We start from the raw sequence: 19,688 nt of genomic DNA on the forward strand, positions 1-19,688 counted from the left end.
TGTCACACCTACTGCTGCTGGCTAAGCTTCTAAACAGAGGGTCAACAGAGGTCCGTCCTCCTGCCAGTATACAGCCTGTCCACTACCAAGACTCCTACAGTGCCTCCCTGGGGCCACGCACGGAAACTGGGTACCTCACGGTCCCAGGCCATACTGTATGGGGATCTCGGAGAAACAGTGGGCCCAGAGACGCGGCATGTGGATAAATCCGGTTGCCCGTCAACCACTGTCCCTATGGGTAAGTAGCCATGGTGACATGCTGCGGTGGGAAGTTCCACACATGTAGAAAGAAGTGAGTAATATATATGTCAGCAATTTCACTATTGTTGATTCTTCATTAAATGATCATCTTGATGGATGTAACCAGATATCTCTCTATTTATCCCCCCAGACTGACTGACTCTCTAAAGCCTGTGATATGACGGCCACAAGTGACCTGTCACCTCAAAGAGTGTTTGAAGTCCATCCTCGACAGGAATTTCAACCTGCCCAAAATTAAGACTCTTTTTCAGATGATCTTTGTTACAAAGTTTAAACATTCTTATGAGCGTTAACACTAGCCCATTCTTCCCCTGAGGAGAGATTCATGGCCTACCAGAGACGTGGAGAAAACATGGAGAAGGAGGAGTCAAGTCAAGTCACATTTATTTATATAGCCCTTAATCACAAAAATGTCTCAAAGGACTGCACAGGATTACTATTACACAATTGCACAATTATCTGATCTTAAACCAGCATGCGGGCAAGGAACAACTCAAAAACCTCAGTGTGAGGAAAAAAGAGAAACCTTGAGAAAGGACCTCACATGTGGTAATCCCCCTTCCAGGATTGACCAGGGTGAATCACAATGAGCATTACTGTACACAGAATAGTATACACTAGGTAAGATGTTGAAAATGTCCGGAAAGTGCATGACAGCAACGACGCCCCCAGCCTGTAAACTAGTCAGAAAGTCTATGACGGCCACGACGCAGCTTCCCATCTCTGCCAGCTGGTAAATGCAGGGGTTGACATGCTTCAGGTCAGACGCTGGTCTGCTGACTCATCTCAAATCGTCCTTTTTTCTTCGTATCACCACCAGGCAGGCAGTCGGAAAAAGACAGGACAATAGAGAATATGAGGTGGCCATCAATCATAAGCTTTGGAATAGAAGTGTGTCTTAAGCCTCAATTTAAAAACTTCCATTGAGGTTGCAGATCTTATCTCCGGAGGCAGGGCATTCCATAACACCGGGGTCCCGATGGAGAACGCTCTCGAGCCTGCAGACTTCTTGGCTCTAGGAGTCACAAGTAGACCGGCATTTTCCGAGCGCAGACTCCGTGCAGGAACATAGAGGGAAATCAAATCAGAGGGATAAGAGGGTGCAAGCCCATGCAAACATTTATATGTTAATAAGAGAACCTTAAAGTCACATCTTAAGTGGACTGGGAGCAGTGCAAGTTGGCCAATACAGGAGTAATATGCTCAAACTTTTTGGTCTTAGTCAAAAGTCTTGCTGCCGCATTCTGAGCTGCAAACTTTTAATGCTAGACGTCGGGAGACCAGAAAGCATACATTACATTAATCAAGCCGAGAAGTAATAAACGCATGAATTAAAACCTCTGCATCTGATTGGGACAGCATCGAACAAATCTTCGCAATATTACGGAGGTGGTGGAAAGCTATTCTAGTAATATTTTTCACGTGTGACTGACACGACAGATTAGGATCAAATATAACACCTAGATTTTTGACCGAGTCACTATGGGTGATATTACATTTGTCTAGGTTCAGGGTAGTCTTTGAAAACAACTGACGACAGTGAGCTGGACCAATAATCAACATTTCAGTTTTTTCTGGGTTAAGGCGTAAAAAATTAAGTGACATCCATCTTTGAATCTCAGTAAGGTAAGCCTCCAGATTTCTACAACTTAAATGTCCAGTTGTTTCCAGTGGCACATACAGTTGAGTGTCATCTGCATAGCAATGGAAAATAATATTATGCGGATAATGTCACCAAGCGGGATCATATAAATACTAAAAAGAAGGGGGCCAAGTACAGAGCCTTGAGGAACACCACAGGGGACATTACATTGTTTATTTTTTTAGTTTATTGATGAACAAGAATAGTGCAAGATAAATTGGTCAGTTATACGATTTCAATGTATTTCCATGTTGTATATATGGACTGGTGTAAAATGACAGCTCTGTTGGTTATAAAACAATCTTGTGCGAAATATAAATCTTGGTGTGGCACACTGATTTACAAGGAAATTTGAAAGTGGCACGCCACACCAAAAAGGTTGCTGACCCCTGGTGTAGACAGATGTGGCCCCCAAAGTTGCCCAATTTTATAACAAATGGTGATGAAATGTACACGCCCCATGACCAAGCTGCTGCCGATTTGTCCACGCTTTCCAGTCCTTCTTTGAAGAATGGGGGGAGGGGTGATGGATCATCGTCATTCACATAGAATGGGGCAAGACACACACTCCAACCCCCCAGGAGAGGTGATAAGGCATCGTTATCTGCACAGAATGGAACAAGAAACACATTCCAAAGCAAAGCGCGGTTTACGACACACTTCTGCCATAGTTGTGCACTGGAAGGCTGGAGTCCGACTAAGAACAAGTATATTTGAGTATAAGTAAGATAAAACAACTTATAAAATAGTATATAACTTCGGTATGTTTTTGTGATATAACGAACATTTTAAGCGTACGTTTACATACTTTTTTATAAGTACTTACGTACGTTTTATATGTTTACATACGTTGTGTTTACATACGTTTTGTGCGGCGTTTACATATGCTATTGTGTGTATTTACGTACGTTTTATGTGTTTGCATGTTTTGTGTGTTAACGTATGTTTTGTGTCATAACATACTTTTATGTGTGTTTACACATGTTTTTGTACACGTTGATGTACGTTTTTGTGCATGTTTATGAACATGCTAATTGTTATTTTTTCATATTGTTTACTTTTTATTTTTGTTGCACTTTAAGTGTAGGATAAATCTGCTGCTGGTAATGTGCAATCAATTTTACAAAGTTCTATAACACAACTTCATGTCTGTTCTTTTTGAAGTAAAGGAAATAGTTACTCTTCTTGGTAACTAATTATTTTCACGATAGAACATAGGGGTCAAACATGAGGTCGGCGGGCCAGTTCGGACCCGCCAAGGGTTTTAAGTGAGACAATGCTGAGAGAAGCGAAAGAGAAAGATGAGCTGCAGTTGGAAATATGTCCATTTGATATCCCTAAAGCCGGTCGCAACTCACAAAGACACTTTAGCTGTATTTCTCTCTTACTCTTTGCCTTTCTTTCTCTTTCCCTCTTAGTCCCTCATTTTTTCATTTTCTCTCTCATTGTGGCTTTCTCTTCTTTGTTTTTCTTTGTCTCTTTCTGTTTGACTTTCTTTTTCTCTTCTCACTTTCTCTTCTCTCACTCTATCTCTTGTTTTGTTCTTTTCATTCTCTCTCTCTGTATGTCTCTCTTTTTCTCACTCTTTCTCTCTCATTCTCTCTCTCTCTTTTAATCATTCACAACAATTCTCTCTGTCTACCTCCTTTTTCTTTTTCTATTTCTCTTGTTCTTTCACTTATTCTCTCTCTCTCACTTTCTTCTCTCTCGCTGTCTGTCTTTCGTTTTTCTTTTTCTTAGTCTTGATTGTCTTTCCAACTCAAATTTTCTATTCTCTTACACTATTGCTTTTCTCTCTCTCTCTCTCTCTCTCTCTCTCTCTCTCTCTCTCTCTCTCTGCATCTTTTTCACTTTATTTCTCTTCGTCTTTCTCTGTCTCTCTCTTCTCCCTCTTTATACCTCATACTTTCTCTCACTCTTTTTACCTTTAGAGATGAACCCTGGCTTTATTTGTGACCAAAAAAATGCAGCCATTAAAACTACTGACGATTTAATGGCTTTTATGCGTGCAAAAAAAAACAACTGGTAAACAAATATGAGTTCGCCAAAAGCCAGAGGAATGCGTGAACAAATGGTTCTTTTGTGACGGAAGTGTAGCATACTATGTTAAATATCGCCTTCTGCTGTTTTTCAAAGGAAACACAGGTCAACTTTAGGACAAATAGGATCAAAATTGCTTCTCATGTGTCTAGGCTAAGCAAAACAAATGAGAATAAGAAGGGTGCAGTTTGGTCAGTACAAGTCTCCGTTGTGTGTATTCTTCCTTGTACTTAGTAGCACTTGTTTTTGGTTGCAATACGACGACAGTTAGTGGTCGAATATTAAAGGCACCCTTTAAGTCAGTGTTTTTTAACCGTTGCGCAAGGGCACACTAGGGTTCCGTGAGCCCTAGTGTGCTCCAGTGAAATGCCCAATTTTATCTTCACAAAAAAGAATGAAATTGCTCACAATCATTGCATTTATCCATTTCAGTAGGGGGCAGCAGATTACATTTGTATATACTAAGTATTATCTCATGAGATAGTACTGTACATAGAAATATATTTTATTTTAAGAAGCTATTGAAGAAGGCACTAAAAGACATAATAAAATAAAAAAACGCGAAAATATTAGAAATACTTTTGCAAATTGTAATATTTTTTTTGTCCTTCAATTGTTCATGAATTTCTCAAAGTAACTGTGTTCTCCTTACACAACACCATAACTCACTTTAGACAGCTAAATTAGGGGTGGGGGAACCTATTGCCCATGAGCTATCTTTTCATGAGTAAATCTGGGCCGGAGATAAAAATTTAACTGTAGCCTAATTCTCTGTGGCGTGCCTAAGTTGGGTGATGAGATTCCAATTTTGATACATGAGATACATAAAACATTTTCACTTACAGTTTACAGTCAGAGCGTCACACCACCAATACCCCGTTTTGGCAGTAGATCGCTAAGAAATCCTTTAAATCAGGGGTTTCCAACTGAACTGCCCGCGGACCTATTCTAAAAATAGTTTTCTAGTGCTGAGTAAAGGAAAAACGTTAACTTTAAATACCCCAACAAGCCCACAAACAACTCTCTTACATAGCACTCTCTTCTCTCGCTCATTATGGTCTGCGCCAAAGGTAAATACGACAATATCCTTATCGTTTGAAGTATTGTGTGACATTTTTACAACAGAACTTTTCTCCCACCTTTTTTTGTAACTATTGTTAAGAACAAAAATGAGCTTCAACACTTTCAAGTAGCTGCGACAGGGAGAATAATTTTAAGTGGTATATTATTGTAGAACACAGGCTCTGGCATTTTTATTTAATATATTTTATCATATCATAAAAACATCACAAAATGAAATAAAATCTGCTGAAGAATTAGCTTTTATCTAGAAAACAGGTTTGGTGGTTTTGTTGTATTTTGTCTTAAAACTTTTGGTGTGGCTCTCTCAAAAAGGTCAAAAAGTTTCCCGACCACTGAGATAAATCATCTAAAAATAAAATCAATTCATTTAACTGCAAGTTTGTTTTTATTTGTAGATTTTCAGTAGTTTTATTACAGCTGTATACTCTCAATTGGTAAGTTTGCAAGTCAGTATAAGGTTTTCACAAAGAAAAAACTAGCACAGAAAACGCACTTTACCCTTAAAGTTGAAAAGCGCATCGAAATTGCAATACAGGTCTGGAAAACCAGCAGTTACTGTATTTTCTGCACTGTAAGGGGCACCGGATTATAAGGTGCACTCCCAAAAAAAAAATAGTCTTTTTGTCATATATTTTCCATACATAAGGCACACTGGATTTTATTAATTAACTGAATTCATGGTTGTACTAGGGTTTACAGCTAGAGTTATGTGTAGGTTGAGGAGCTAGGGCTTGAGCTCAAAATTAGGGTTTCAACCTGAATAGAGGGTTCCAGAATACGTTTAGGGCGATGAACTGGGGTCTGAGTTCCATGTTAGGTTTCTAAACTGAATGTAGGGTTTCGAACTAGGTTTGGAGCTGGAGTTACAATATGAAACCGGCTTAGGACTAGGGTTAGATGTAAGTTAGGCTTTTAAACAAAATTAAGGGTTCCAAAGTAAAGTTGGGCCTAGACTATGGGTTTGAAACTAAGTTCTAAACTCTTTCTTTTGATTGCCGCTGAATATTTTTGTTCGACGGTACTGGAAAGAATGGAAAGTTGGCTTTGACAGTACTTAAAATGTGCTTGAATGTGGCCATGAAAAAAAGTCTTTTAACCCTGAAATACTGAGTACAAGCCACTACTTTTTTGCTACATTTTATACGCAACGTGGAAACTTATTCTGTGTTTGGGAGGAACCGGAAAGCTCCTTTTTTTGCTACGCATGCAACTCTTAACTGCAAAACAGTGACGTCCGTAAACATTTGTGATGCCCTTCTAGAGGAGAAACAAGTCTGTTTTCGCCAACAATATTCATATAATACTTAAGAAAGGCAAAAGGGAGGGTTGCCCGTACTTTATTCAATATTTTACTCACTTACCGTGTCATTTGTTTTGCCCATCTGACCAAAAAGACAACAATCGATTACAAAAAATGTTGAAAAGACAAGTCCAAAAACAAAACAACAAAAAACTGACCGAAAAAAAAAAAAATCAACACAAATTTCAACACCAATAACTCATCTTTTAGTTCAACCAAAAAGCAACGGAACAGGAAATCAAATTCGGCTTACAGGTTAATATTTTTACAACAGACCAATAAAAATGTCAATCTCACCAACGTGATTTGAATCGACTTCAAACAAAAAGTGCATGGAAATTTCAAAAGAGCTTGCAAATTGAAATGTTTGGGCACTCCTGTTCTAGAGCCAGATGGACGAACTACTGTTATGGTAACAGCTAATCCTTTCCACTTTAGCACGGTTTTTATGCTCTCTCTCAATCACAAACGCACAAACTAATGTTATGGTGAGTGCCAATTTTTCAGCCTCCCTTAAACATTTTCACTCCTCTTTTTATGCTATCTCTTAGTTAGCTGAGCAGTCGCTCTCTCTTATTCCTGCTTTAAGGCTCCGTCCCGGGGGCTTATCCAATCAGAAGGCGTAAGGTGGGGAGGGAAGGAGTTTTTCAAGTTGATCTCAAGAGAGCGGGGCCTTGAGTGGGTAACAATGAAGCAAGAGGGAGAGATTTAGAAACCGGCCGGCGAATGGAAAAAAATACAAATTGCCAATTTCGGAGCGGACCTTATTGCCTCGCCCCAAAACATAAAAACAAGATGCAGGGAGATCTTGGCAGGAGAGGGAGAGCCGTTTATTTGTCTTCGTCAGAGTCCAAACAGTTCTCATTCGTCTAAGAGACAATCAGCTTTTTCATATCCTCAGACAACATCTTATGTTACTTAACGCGTCCCCTCGCGATGACGCACTTGTTTTTTCCTCTATGTGCATTCTTTTCAGGAATAGACAATGTTTTTTCAGAATGTTTTCGTCCTCTTTCGATTCTCCAAAGTAACACAATTTCCAAGAAAATCGTTGGGGTCGGCCTGACATATCCAAATTCCTGACTTGACCGCTTGTTCCACGCCAAGCAGAATGTTATTACTTGGCAAGTCCAGGGCGATTAATAATAACACTCGATGACATTTAAACTCGGAAGAAATAAGCCTGGAATTTCCTGTTTTAAACTAATGTGTTCTCCTTATGTCAAGCTCGACTCCAAAAAACCACAACACCGATACCCAAATAGCGATCGACCTCAGTTCGGGCGAGCCAGGATTGTCAGGGGGGGGGTGGGGGGGCCATCGGGTACCGTATTGACGAATTTCCGGGAACGTGTTTCTCGTCCGGCAGAACCGAGGCATCTACATGTTCCAGATCAACAACGACCAAGTGATCGACGCCACGCTAACCGGCGGACCGGACCGGTGAGCGATGGGCCCCCGACGGCCCAGAGCGAACAGAAACGCTGTCTTTTGCGAAGCCCCTCATCACTCCACCCACCAACTGTTGCACTCACCGCAGAAGTGCTCCTTCATGGTGATTACTATATTTTCTTCCTTGACTTTAAAATTATTCCTCGCACATACTGTGCATCACTGGTAAGATAACCCTCCCATTTCCCTTTTTATACTTGGTGGATCAGAAATCTGGCCAAGGGTGGAGTCATGGCAGGTCAAACAGCTCGTCATGCAGAAACTACAACACATGATGCTGACGACGAGCTTGACTTAATTGTGCTTGTTTATTTTCGACAGGAATTATGGTGGGAAACTGTCTTTTAGAGAAGTTGTTCGAAAATTATTGGGACTGGAAAGCGACAAAATCATCTGCGGCCACTCACTCGGCACCCGGGAGCATTAAAGGCCAATTACAGCCGTCGACGCAAACGCAATCTCGGGGTTCCTCAGATTTTTCGTCACGCAGGTGAGTTTTCATTCATAGGTTCACCCATTTCTGATATTAGTCCTCATCTGAGGTCATGAGATCGAACCTCCTGTGTGGATTTTGCATGTTCTCCCCGTGTTTGCCTGGGTTTCCTCCGGGCACTCTGGTTTCCTCCCACACTCCAAAAACATGCATTTCAGGTTAATTGGCAGGTCCAAATTTTCCCTAGGTGTGAATGAGCGAGCGAATTGTCTGTGACTGGCTGGCAACCAGTTCTGGGTGTCCCCTGCCCACTGCCTGAGGATGGCTGGGATGGGCTCCAGCAACCCCACGACCCTACTGAGGATAAGCGGTGCAGATAATGGATAGATGGATGGATTTTGTTTTAGAATATACCCCTTGTTGTTCCTTTCTAAAATATCACAAGATGGCACTGAAATTGCTGCTAAAATACCACTATTCCCACACTTTTAGACCCACCTTAAAATTTCTGGCCAAATTGGGGACTTTAGGTGTGCCTTATTGTCCGGTATTTAACGGTATCTGATTTGTAGTCGTGTACGGAAAAAAGGTTTTAAGTTGTACCAACATTTTTACTTAGTGCCAGACGTTTGTCATTTTTACTAATTTTTGGAGGCCAACAGATAATATATTTCTGTAACTACATAGACATAGGATATCAGCTGGCTTGTGTACTAACAGACATTTTCAACACCTCGCTAGACCAAGCCAAAGTACCATCATGCTTCAAAATTGCCAACATCATCCCTGTGCCAAAGAAACCCCAGATCTTATCATTCAACGATTACCGGCCCGTTGCACTAACTCCTATCATAATGAAGTGCTTTGAGAGACTGGTTAAAGAGCACATCACCTCCAGTCTCCCCTCCTCATTCGACCCCTTTCAGTTTGCCTACCGGACAAACCGCTCCACCAGGGATGCCATCTCCTCTGCGCTTCACCTAAGCCTGACACACCTAGAGGAGAAGAACACCCATGTGCGGATGCTGTTCCTGGACTTCAGTTCAGCATTCAACACCATCATCCCACAACATCTGGTAGACAAAATGAGACTCCTGGGTTTCAACACCCCCCTGCGGAACTGGCTGCTGGACTTCCTCAGACGATGGTCTGGTCAGGGAGGGATGACCAGAACTGCCTATTACTCTTTGTCTATATTTCGTGATTATCACCACACTGCCTCACTATGCCTACTTACCATATGGGGCCACCTACACACTCTCATTCGCTGGAAAAAAAGGAAAAAACTTTAGGAAGTAGGGGGTCCCTAAATGTGTGGACATTGATTGGTGAGTTTTTATTCTGAAAATATTCCTAGAGGCTTAATACTTTTACTAATGAGCAGCGCCAAACCCTTTATAATAGTTTTTTTCAAATAAAACAAAAATGTATTTTTACGTTTTGGCCCTCAGGGACATTGTATCTGAAAAAGTATTTTCATGTTTCGGCATTAAATGAGTTAAGTACCGTATTTTTTTATAAAGCACATTTCACATTTCTGGCCAATTTGGGGTTTTTGTGTGCGCCTTATAGTCTGGCATATATGCTCACCCAATTGTAGTCATGTATGCGGAAAAAAAAAAGATTTAAGTTTAACTGTACCTGCATTTTTAACAGGAATTGATATTCCTATCACGTAATCTACATCCAGAAAACCCAAGAAAGGTGGCCCCACTGGATGTGTGTAAGTTTACCTCATTATTGTTTTGATTGATATTCCAAATACAGCGTTTAAAGCTCTAGTTTGGCTGTCGTTGACGGTTACACGCAAAGATACAACAACAAATATTCACTTATATACAAATAAGACCCAAACGCGCTAGAGAAAGGCGCGTGCTGAAGTGGTTAGGGTTCTCTGGGACTCGTTTTCGCCGGCAAACGGCTATCACTGGCAATGCGTTAGTGTGCCCTGGCTATCCCTGGGGTCGCATTGTTAATTTGGAGCCTATTTCTGCCCTCCACACTCACCAGATAAGTGTCACTCTTTTCGTCCAGGCATTCAGAAAAACTCTGGCCTCTCTTTGGAACTCATTTCGGTCAGGAATTGCGCAATATTTTCATCTAGGATTTATTGCTCTTGCCCACTAACTCCGAAAGACGCATTGCAAGCAGGGTTCTCACTCTGGCCTTTTCCCCTTCATTTGAACATCTAAAAATATGTGTAGACCCATGACATCAAACCACATCTGACCGATCCAATGTGGCCTACTGTTTACATTCGGTAATGCGCTGGTATGTAGTCTTAGCTTTGCAACTATCATAAATTAAGTTTTAATTTTTTATAATTATTTTTCATAATTGTCGAATGAGTTATTCTTGCGTATCATTGCTGCTATTTCAAAAAGATGTGTCACCCTTTTTTGGCATTTTTGTTTTAAATATTCACATATTATTGATTGTAAAACATATTTAATGGGCTTCAGTGATCTGGAATTGAACTACTGGTAAATACTGTTTTAGGTTAAGGATTTGATGTCTAAGTGTACAAAAAATACACTAGTGCATTTTACCCACTATGATACGGTTGTATCGTTTTCAACATTTGCATGAATTTGTCTAAGATAAGTGCGATACGGTACAAATAAAGCTGATATGTATTTTGTCCAATAGATGGCGCCCAAAGTCCAGCTCAGAAAATGTCATTGCCTCAGCGTGTCTTTCTCCACAGAAAAGTGAATTTACAACAAACGTATGCTTGTTGGTTGTTCGTAAAATCCAATATACATTTTGCATTGTTCAAAATGCACATTTTTACTTACAGGCTGTTTTTCACCCAGCAAACGTGGATTTGTGGAGTTATATGACACCTCGACTGCGCTGAGACAACATCCAAACAATGGGAAGTTGAAGTACTCCTCGTGGCATACCAAACTCCAATTACAGCTGATCTTTTGCAAGAGGTGATGATTGAAGGTAATTTAATCAATTGGTGATGTGAAGATTTTTTGTAAAACCTTTTTATTTTTAAACCCTTTTATTAGTCTACCTCAGCAATGAATAGACCATTGGACATTCATGCCAGTGGAGAAATCCCTCAAAAGTCAAACCGAGGCAAGTAAAATGAGGATCCTGGAGAGCTGGAGAGAAAAATCCGGATGTCCTTTAGACAGAAGAAAACGAGCAGAGTGGCTGGTCTTCATTCGAGTAGCAGAAAACAGACCTGCTCCGAACCTTGTGAGTTAAAAGCAAATTCAGGCCTCACTGGCGGTATTTATCTTTTATCTCAACGCCTCCGACCTTTTCAGTTGTTTTATCCAGTAAGGAAGATATAACGAATGAAAGTCATGAAAGCAAACTGATAGATGAAACGCGTCCTTCCCATCAAAGGGCTAATCAGACTTTAGATATCCTGGAGCTGCCTTTTTTCTTTGAGTTGGAGTTTTTGTGTCTTCACATTGGCTTGATGCACGCTGATGCCAGCGGAAAGAGGATGGTGAGATGTAAAGTATATCGGTCCACGAATTGCTCTGCCCATCTGTCCCTCCTTCCAGACAGGTCAACCCCACAAAAGTCATGGGAGGACTTGATTGATGATGCGTTTTGTCATACCTAAGTCAATTGATAATATGTTAATTTTCAACACACTTTAGTTTCTGATAAATTAGGTAATGACTATCCCATTTCCTTTGGGTTTCTTGTATTTATCAGTGTATTATTTCTACTTATTTCAAATAGATTTTGTCACTTTGTTTGAAAAATATTTCTGGTGAATGATAAGATTCTAATGTTTGTGTCCAGATAACATCGAGCGGAATTGATCTCCCGCTTAAAGGTACCAAAAATCTCATCAAAATTAGAAAACTACTTGTTTGAATATCTGACGTGTGGTGCCAACAGGACAGGATACCGGCCAGGTCACTGTGGTTGCATCACAAGTGCAAGGCTATGGCTTATGGAATGCTGGCGTTGCTCTGGGTGGTACTTTGCTCGATGATCTGAGAGGGCCCACTCGATCGCTGCTTTTCCTATGGGTAACTGATGCTCAGGCCAGCATCCTATACAGGGAGATGACATTCATCCTGAACACCAATACACCAGGTAAAATTTTGGAGTGGTCAGTTTATTTCACTTTTATTTTATACTTTGTTAACAACACAAAAACTCAAATCTTACTCATGAAAAGTTTAACATTCAGACTTTTCACCACTTCTTTTTATTATATTAATGATATGATAAGTCTGTGTAACAAAAAAAACAAAAAACAAATATGGAATGGATTTTTTTTAAATATGTGGTCTTTGGTTGTTCAAAGTCTGTTTTTCTTCACAAATTGTAGTTGAGTGGACCATGAGAAGTGATATGTTGATGGTCCTCCTTGTCTCTACAGGGCCACCATGCTCCATCCTTCTTCTGCTACTGACAGAACAGCTTTCTGAGTACAAGGCCTCACTGCTGACCTCTATGTTGGAGATGGCCGAATTCAGGGCTAGCCACCCCTCAGATGAAGGAATAACCTCTAGGAATAATTTCAGTGTGTTTGTTGTAGTGCAAATAACTCGGGCCACTGCTAAACTTATTTTATTAGAGTAAAAAAAACAAGATTTCTGATAAACTAGTCTAGCTCTATTCTTTTGTAATATGTAAACCGTTATATTCATTTCCAGGCTTCTGTGATGACGACCATCGTTGCATTAGCCCAAAATTTTGTGGGAAGCAACAACTTGAACTATCTGCAACCTCTAGGACAGAAACAAGGCTGCACGGTGACAAGGCTTCTGCTAGCCCCTGTTACATTTTTACCTTGCTCAGGTCATTAGGCTTTACTTTATTTGTTTTAAAGATGTGTATTGCAGACATGGGACCAAGTCACACATGTGCAAGTCTCAAGTAAGTCTCAAGTCTTCACCTTCAAGTCCCAAGTAAGTCCCAAGTATTTTTTTCTTGGGCAAGTCAAGTCACAAGTCAAGTCCCGAGTCTTAGATTGCCAAGTCCAAGTCAAGTCACAAGTCATAAAAACAGCGACTCGAGTCGACTCGAGTCCAAGTCACTAAGTCTCAAGTCCCCATGTCTGGTGTATTGTATTTGAGATCCAAATGTCTCCCACTCTCCAGCCCCCTGGCCCGTCTTCTTTTCGCGGCAACGGATGACAACCTGCTGAAGAACAATTACGATGACAACCAGAGTGTGGAGCCTGAATGGTACATTCCCATCAACTGACCGTGTGGATCAATGGCTCTGACGGTATTGGCACTGGCTGGGCAAGCAAAATCCCCAACTATGACGTCCATGAGATCGTCGCCAACAATACACGCTTGCTTGGCGGGGAGGAGCCGCTACCCATGGTGAGGCACTTATACATTTTAAATACAATATAATTGTTTATTTTTGTCCTAGCTCCCAAACTATAAGGGCTTTAAAGGTACCTTTGACCAAATTGTGGACAACCAGTACATCCTGTGTGGAGAGTTGGCCATTATTGACTCAACCACCATTGAGATCTCTGAGTTGCCTGTAAAAACGTGGACCCAGGTTGGTTTAAGTGAATCCATAAGAGGATATAAACTTCAAATTCTTTTTTTATCACATCGCCCCCATTTTCCCTCTTCCAGACTTACAAAGAGAGTGTCCTTGAGCCGATGCTGAATGGTACAGAGAAGGTTCCTTCGTTGATCACGGACTATAAGGAATACCACGCAGACACCATTGTGCGTTTCGTGATCAAGTTGACAGCTGAGGATCTGGTTGAGTTGGAGGCTGAAGGACTCCACAAAGTCTTTAAGCTGCAGACTCCTCTCACCTGTAGTACATCCATTCATTCTGCATCATCAGACTTCTGGGTATTTTAATGTAAGTAAAAAAAAATTGTCATTGCAGGTTCTCTTTGACCACGTGGGAAGTCTTAAAAAGTACGAATCCGCGCTGAATATTCTTAAATACTTCTTCAAGTTGAAGTTGGAATACTACAAATTGAGAAAGGAGTGGTTGCTCGGTATTTTGGGGGCTGAGAGTGCCAACCAGGCACGCTTCATTTTGGAAAAAAATCCAGGGAACCTTGGTCATTCGTGAATTGTTTCTAACTCCATGTGTTTCCACTTAAAAAACAAACCAAAGAAGGAACTGATCCACATGCTCGAGCAGATGGGTTATGACTCGGACCCGGTCAAAGCTTGGAAACCGGCTCAAGACAATGTAAAATTATTCGAATATGAGATCCTCCAAGGTCTTAAGAACTTGAAAAATCCTAAATTTGATAACCGCATATGAAGGCATTGAAAAGGTCTTAAATTTTGTCTTGGTCCCAAATCCAACCCTCAAATGTCTCTTTCTCCCCTGCCTTATCTGCATGCTAGAGCTAATTACTGTATAAGTAAACTAACAAAAGTATGGCACGTCTTAAAAGATATTGAATTCATTCATTTAAAAAAATGCCTTTATTGGCATTAAAATGTCTTAAATCCAGTTTTCAAAGTCTTAAATGTGAACACATTAATAAGATTTATGTTAGTTGGAACTCAAAAGATTTACCATAAACCACGCATTTATGCCCGTCCGTCAGATGGCACCAAAGAGGACTGGGAGCACATGAGCTTAAGGAGTCGGGATGAGTGGTCGCCTCGACGTGCCGGTGTGGCTGGCTCATTGCCAGCGGGGTTTGGTCCCCACCGCGTGGTCACCAGGTTCCCCTGGGTGCGTCTCGTTCTGCGGCATCCCACTGGTAATGGCAGGTAACAAGTCGCTTGGGATTCAGTCCCTCCTTTAGTGCTGGCCTGGTCGCATCCGGGACGGGGACCAGTCCCCCCTCAGCGCAAGTGCGGTCCGCCTACCTTGCAAACTAAACCTCAGCTGCTGGGTACGCAATACCTTCTCTGCTCCTTTGGGGCGGGGGTTTAATGTCCCCGCTGTCGCGCCCAGATGGTGTGGGGCCGTTCATGACTCAGCTCCTAACTCCCGCGTCTTTATGCCAGAATAGGTGTGAAATTGGTCTTAAATTGTCAGGTGGTCTTAAAAAGTCTTAACTTTGAATGGAAAATCCTGGGGGAACTCTGCCACGTCAGTTTTTATCTCATTACGCAGCTACTCGTAGTGTACTCGTTGGTTATCCTGTGTCATATTAGAACAGGGAGATGGTGGAAGAGGACCAGGAGGACACCCCAGAGGAGGACACAAGTGGACCAGACTACAACTACCTGCTAAGCATGCCAATGTGGTTCCTCACCAAAGAGAAAAAGGAGGAGCTGTACAGGCAAAGAGATGCTAAGGCGAGTTGCTCATTTTCCCACCTTTGCTTTCTTTTGTGATTTTATTTTCTTCTTCTTCCTCAACAATCGCACTAGAGATGACAGAGGTGAACACACTAGGAAGTCTCCAGCTGACCTCTGGAAAGAAGATCTTACTGTCTTCACTGAAGAACTTGAAGTCATTTCACATCTTTTTTCAGTACAATGACCAGAAATATTGTCTGCTAGTTGCTCAGTGTTCTCGTTTGCCCACGTCCCTGCGTTCTTGACGCATCATTTTTGCTGGGGACGCATAGTCTCAAATCAACGTGAGTCCCCAGGACGCAACTTTTTTGACACAAAATTGTCATTTTTACCTGATTACATTTTATTAAAACTTACCACACTCCAAACTTTTCGTAAGGCAGATCCGGCAGATGTTGTTTTGGTCTCGCAGTTCGAGTTTTCGTCTACACGCCGATCTCGAGTTGTGTAGTGAAAAGTCCGTCTCTTTTTAGAGAACTGGCTTTTTCAGCTCAACTCATTCAAGAGAGCCCTCTCAAACGGCTCACTTGCTTTGATGCATTATATTACGAATGATGATGTTGTATAAAGAAGTTAAGAAAAAAAGTATAAAAGGGGAAAATTTAAAAAAGACAGGTTTGTGGTTATCCCTTTAATCAGTATTTTACCAACAATAATTTGATGCAGAAAATGAATTAATAATTTGATGATTAAAACTGAATGAATATATAGATTTTATTATATTATTTGTCACCGATTTACTATTTCAACCTCGATAACACTAAATTTTGGGGACCCATAGATCTCTGTTGGGACCCATAGATTTTTGAGCATGCGAGTCACAGGTAAAATTAACACTGGTTGCTTTGAAAGAATCATGTTCTCACAAAAGGCCTTTTTGTGTGCACAACACAAAAGACCAGTTAAATGAAAGCAGCCAAGCGGTAATGGTAAACCCAATAACAACTGCCAATTGGACAGTCAAAACATTTGTGTTTTCTCTGGTTTGCACTGAGCATAAAGTGGGTGTTTGGCTTTGTCCTGATTTTTAATGGTTTTCCTTTTTACAACAGCGTGTTGAAGTCAAAGAAAAAGAGGATGCAGCAATGCCCGTTTTAGAGCCTTCCAAGGGCAGAGCTGCGAAGATGAAGGTAAAAACCAAAACGTTTCCCACGGCTCAGGGCTGCCGTGTCATCCCACGCATAACAAGTGCAATGAAAGCCGGAGCCACCAAAAAGGCTGACCCCCTCAAAAGGAGAGAATAACAGAGGCAGAAAAGCCAAGGTCAGTTTTGCAGTTTTCACAAAGATCCTCTTTCAACTTAATTTTAAAGATCAAATGATCAAATTTACGTTGAGTTTGACGATTTTTTGAAGAGGGACGCTCCAAAGCAAAAAGTTGTCATCAGCGATAGTGGCAGCGACGACAGCTTTTCACCCGAGTCCAGCACCATAAAGGATAGTGATCTGGACTCTCCCAAAGCCCCAGTATGACTATTAGACCATATGAATTGGTTGTAGGATTTACTGTACCTTTACTAACGACACTAAAATAAAATCTACCTGTATATTCCACAGGAAGGTGGTTAAGCCTAAATTAATGGCCAAATCAAGTAAGAATCGTCCCCTGTGCAATTAGAATGACACATGGGCATCAGCAAGTTCTAAAATTTCTACCGTTTTCTCGATGAATTATCCATAGCTGCTCAATCTGCCAAGCAGGAGGCTGTGCCTAAGAATCCCGTTCAGCAAAAGCCTAAACAGGCTGCACCCAGGAAACCGGCAGGTCCGAAGAAAGTGGCCGCAACCAAGTAAGTTGCAGGTTCTGAGAGCGTCAACAAATGAATTTCGTACGCTTATTTGAATGTTGTAGATACCAAGGGCTTCCATCATGGATGCTCAGACAAAACCCAGGCCGAAAGCGGCGCCGAAACGGAAACAAGTCAGCAGTGATGACTGTGACAGCGATTCAGGCGATTTAATGTCCCATCTGATGTCCAAAACCACTGCCAGAGTTAAGGTTAGTTTTTTAGGTTTGCGTTTTCTATTCATTATTAGCGGGTTTGCTGACACTTCATTTCCTTTTCCAAAGAAAAGGGTAAAGAAGTTGAGCGATGACGAAAGTGTCCAGATTTCCGACCATGAATCAGCAACCCCAGAAACTGCAACTGCAAAAAAAAAAGCCTAGCAGAGCCAAGAAGCCAGTTTCTTACAAATTTGACTCTGATTCTGACTAGACACTCATGTAGCTAGCATTTTTTTAACATGTTTTTATTGTTACTAATCAATTCAGTGTAAATATTTCAGTGTTTTTCTTGTTCATTTCTTTAAAAATAAAGTTGTGTTCGTATTTGATGTTTGTTTTTTCCCTTTTGGATTCTAGCATGTATGGTTCCAAAGTTATTGTCATTATGAAATAATGTTGTTTTTGAGCGTTTCAGGCTGAAAACGCACAATAAAGCGGTATTTAGGCTGCCAGTCACAGAGAACTTGAAGTTTCATTGAATCCGTTGAACATTCCACTTTGGGATCCATTTTAATGAGCTGATCAGTCATCGATCGAGATTGAGACAGCAGTAATGCTTCATCATTATGGGCCGCTGACCAAAATTGCGAAATATTGTATGCAATGATAATCGAACTTAACCCCCTTACGTTTTTTTTCGACATTTTCGACATGTGTTTTTTTTTTCTTCGACATTTTCGACCTACGTTTTTTTTGGACATTTTCGACATTCTTACCCCTTACGCTTTCCTGGGTTGGAAAAGGGGGGGTCCCTTGCGTAATTTTTGGACATTTCCTCCTTTCCCTGTGGTGAGGGGCCCTCTCCTTGTGAGAGGTAAGAGAATTCTCCCACCATGGTCCGCTGTGTGTCATAAGAGGCGACTAAAGTGGAGGGAGCGAGGGGACTGGGGATCCTGACCTCTCTATCTCTACTCCCTAAGAGACAGCAAGGCAAAGAAAGGGGGGCGAGAGACCGAAAGCTCTCGCAAACCCTAGTTATAAGGTCATTAAACGTAAGAGGATGTGGAAGTAAAGCGACTGAGTTGAAGAAAGAGGAGATCAGAAGGATGATGACTAAAAGGAAGGTTGATGTGTTAGCCTTGACTGACACAAAGATGAAAGGAAAGGGTGAATTACAGCTTGGAGGTATGTATGGTAGAAGGTCTTGAGTTACAGGTGGACATGCTAGAGAAGGGGTGGCTGTGCTTGTGAGTGAAAAAGCAAAGGAAAAACTGGTGGAGTGGAAAGAGATATCTTCCAGATGAATGTGGGTGAGGTTGAAGTGGGGTGTAGAAGTATGGATGTTTATAAGTGCATATGGACCTGTTCAGAAAGAAGCGCTGAGGAGAAAGAGGAGTTCTGGATGGACTTGTCCGAATGTGTGGCAAGTGCGAAAGAAGGGTGGAAAGTGGTAATACTGGGTGACCTGAATGCTAGAGTGGGTGATGAAACGGTTGAAAATGTGATTGGTAGATATGGAGTACCAGGAAGAAATGAGAGTGGGAAGAAATTGATTGAGTTATGTGTGGAAAATGAGTTGGTGATTGGAAATACATTGTTTAAAAAGAGGGACGTGAATAAGTATACCTTTGTCAGAATGGATAGTGGCAAGATGGTGGACAGAGCACTGATGGATTATTTAGTGGTTAAGAAAGGGACGCTAAGTAGATTGTTGGATGTGCATGTTTACAGAGGTGAAATGAGTGGTATGTCTGATCATTTTTATGTGGAAGGAAAACTGAGAATAGATGGATCGTGGAGGGCTAGTTATAAGAGTGTGAGGGAAGAGGTGAAAATGTCAGTGTTGAATAAGGCAGAAAAGGAAAGAGTTTAAAGAGAGGATAAGGGAAGAGTATGAACGGGTTAGTAGAAGAGAAATGTAGAGTGTGGAAATTGAATGGAAGTGGTTTAAAGAGGCAGTGTTGAGGAGTGCAAAGTGTGTGGAATGAGAAAAGTTGGTCAAGGTATTAGGAAAGGAAGTGAATGTTGGAATGGTGAGGTATCAGAAGCTGTGACAGAAAAGAGACGTGCCTTTGAGGAGTGGCTGCAAGATAAGAGTGGTGATGCGTATGAAAGACATAAAGTGAAGAAAAGGTTGGTAAAAGCGGTAGTGGAAGCAGCAAAAAGGAAAGCAAATGATGAATGGTGTTGAAAGATAGCAGTGAACCTTGAGGAAAGGAGAAAAGTGTTCTGGAAAGAAGTGAAAAGAGTAAGAAACAGTGAGTCTGGAAAGGAAGAGAAGGTGAAAGATAA

General features: G+C 41.2%; 2 protein-coding genes across 2 annotated transcripts; both read left to right on the top strand.

Annotated features, from left to right (window-relative positions):
* Positions 1-11,575: 11,575 nt before the first annotated feature.
* LOC148363442 (uncharacterized) lies at positions 11,576-13,663 on the top strand. Its single transcript, XM_088339398.1, has 7 exons — positions 11,576-11,683; positions 11,989-12,022; positions 12,088-12,288; positions 12,578-12,721; positions 12,855-12,999; positions 13,302-13,532; positions 13,610-13,663. Exons 1-6 carry the CDS (start codon positions 11,654-11,656, stop codon positions 13,405-13,407), a joined length of 660 nt encoding a protein of 219 aa, XP_088195524.1. The 5' UTR covers positions 11,576-11,653; the 3' UTR covers positions 13,408-13,532; positions 13,610-13,663.
* Positions 13,664-14,102: 439 nt separating this feature from the next.
* On the top strand, positions 14,103-17,716 carry LOC148363443 (DNA topoisomerase 2-alpha-like). Its single transcript, XM_088339399.1, has 8 exons — positions 14,103-14,379; positions 15,306-15,449; positions 16,505-16,715; positions 16,808-16,918; positions 17,009-17,043; positions 17,133-17,241; positions 17,304-17,450; positions 17,523-17,716. The coding sequence occupies exons 1-3, from the start codon at positions 14,272-14,274 to the stop codon at positions 16,694-16,696; spliced, it is 444 nt and encodes a 147-aa protein (XP_088195525.1). The 5' UTR covers positions 14,103-14,271; the 3' UTR covers positions 16,697-16,715; positions 16,808-16,918; positions 17,009-17,043; positions 17,133-17,241; positions 17,304-17,450; positions 17,523-17,716.
* Positions 17,717-19,688: the final 1,972 nt, after the last annotated feature.

The sequence above is a fragment of the Urocampus carinirostris genome, chromosome 7 (genome assembly GCF_059441175.1).
Source record: "Urocampus carinirostris isolate Australia breed hairy pipefish chromosome 7, RoL_Ucar_1.0, whole genome shotgun sequence".
NCBI classification, from domain to species: domain Eukaryota; kingdom Metazoa; phylum Chordata; class Actinopteri; order Syngnathiformes; family Syngnathidae; genus Urocampus; species Urocampus carinirostris.

What these genes read in the sequence shown, in the direction of transcription:
- LOC148363442 (XM_088339398.1), top strand. Translation starts at nt 11,654, where the DNA reads ATGCACGCTGATGCCAGCGGAAAGAGGATG. An exon ending in CCTGAACACCAATACACCAG is followed by an intron (nt 12,289 to 12,577) that starts GTAAAATTTTGG and finishes TTGTCTCTACAG; the next exon opens with GGCCACCATGCTCCATCCTT. An exon ending in AACCTCTAGGAATAATTTCA is followed by an intron (nt 12,722 to 12,854) that starts GTGTGTTTGTTG and finishes ATTCATTTCCAG; the next exon opens with GCTTCTGTGATGACGACCAT.
- LOC148363443 (XM_088339399.1), top strand. Translation starts at nt 14,272, where the DNA reads ATGTGTTTCCACTTAAAAAACAAACCAAAGAAGGAACTGATCCACATG. An exon ending in GGAAACCGGCTCAAGACAAT is followed by an intron (nt 14,380 to 15,305) that starts GTAAAATTATTC and finishes GTGTCATATTAG; the next exon opens with AACAGGGAGATGGTGGAAGA. An exon ending in ACAGGCAAAGAGATGCTAAG is followed by an intron (nt 15,450 to 16,504) that starts GCGAGTTGCTCA and finishes TTTTTACAACAG; the next exon opens with CGTGTTGAAGTCAAAGAAAA.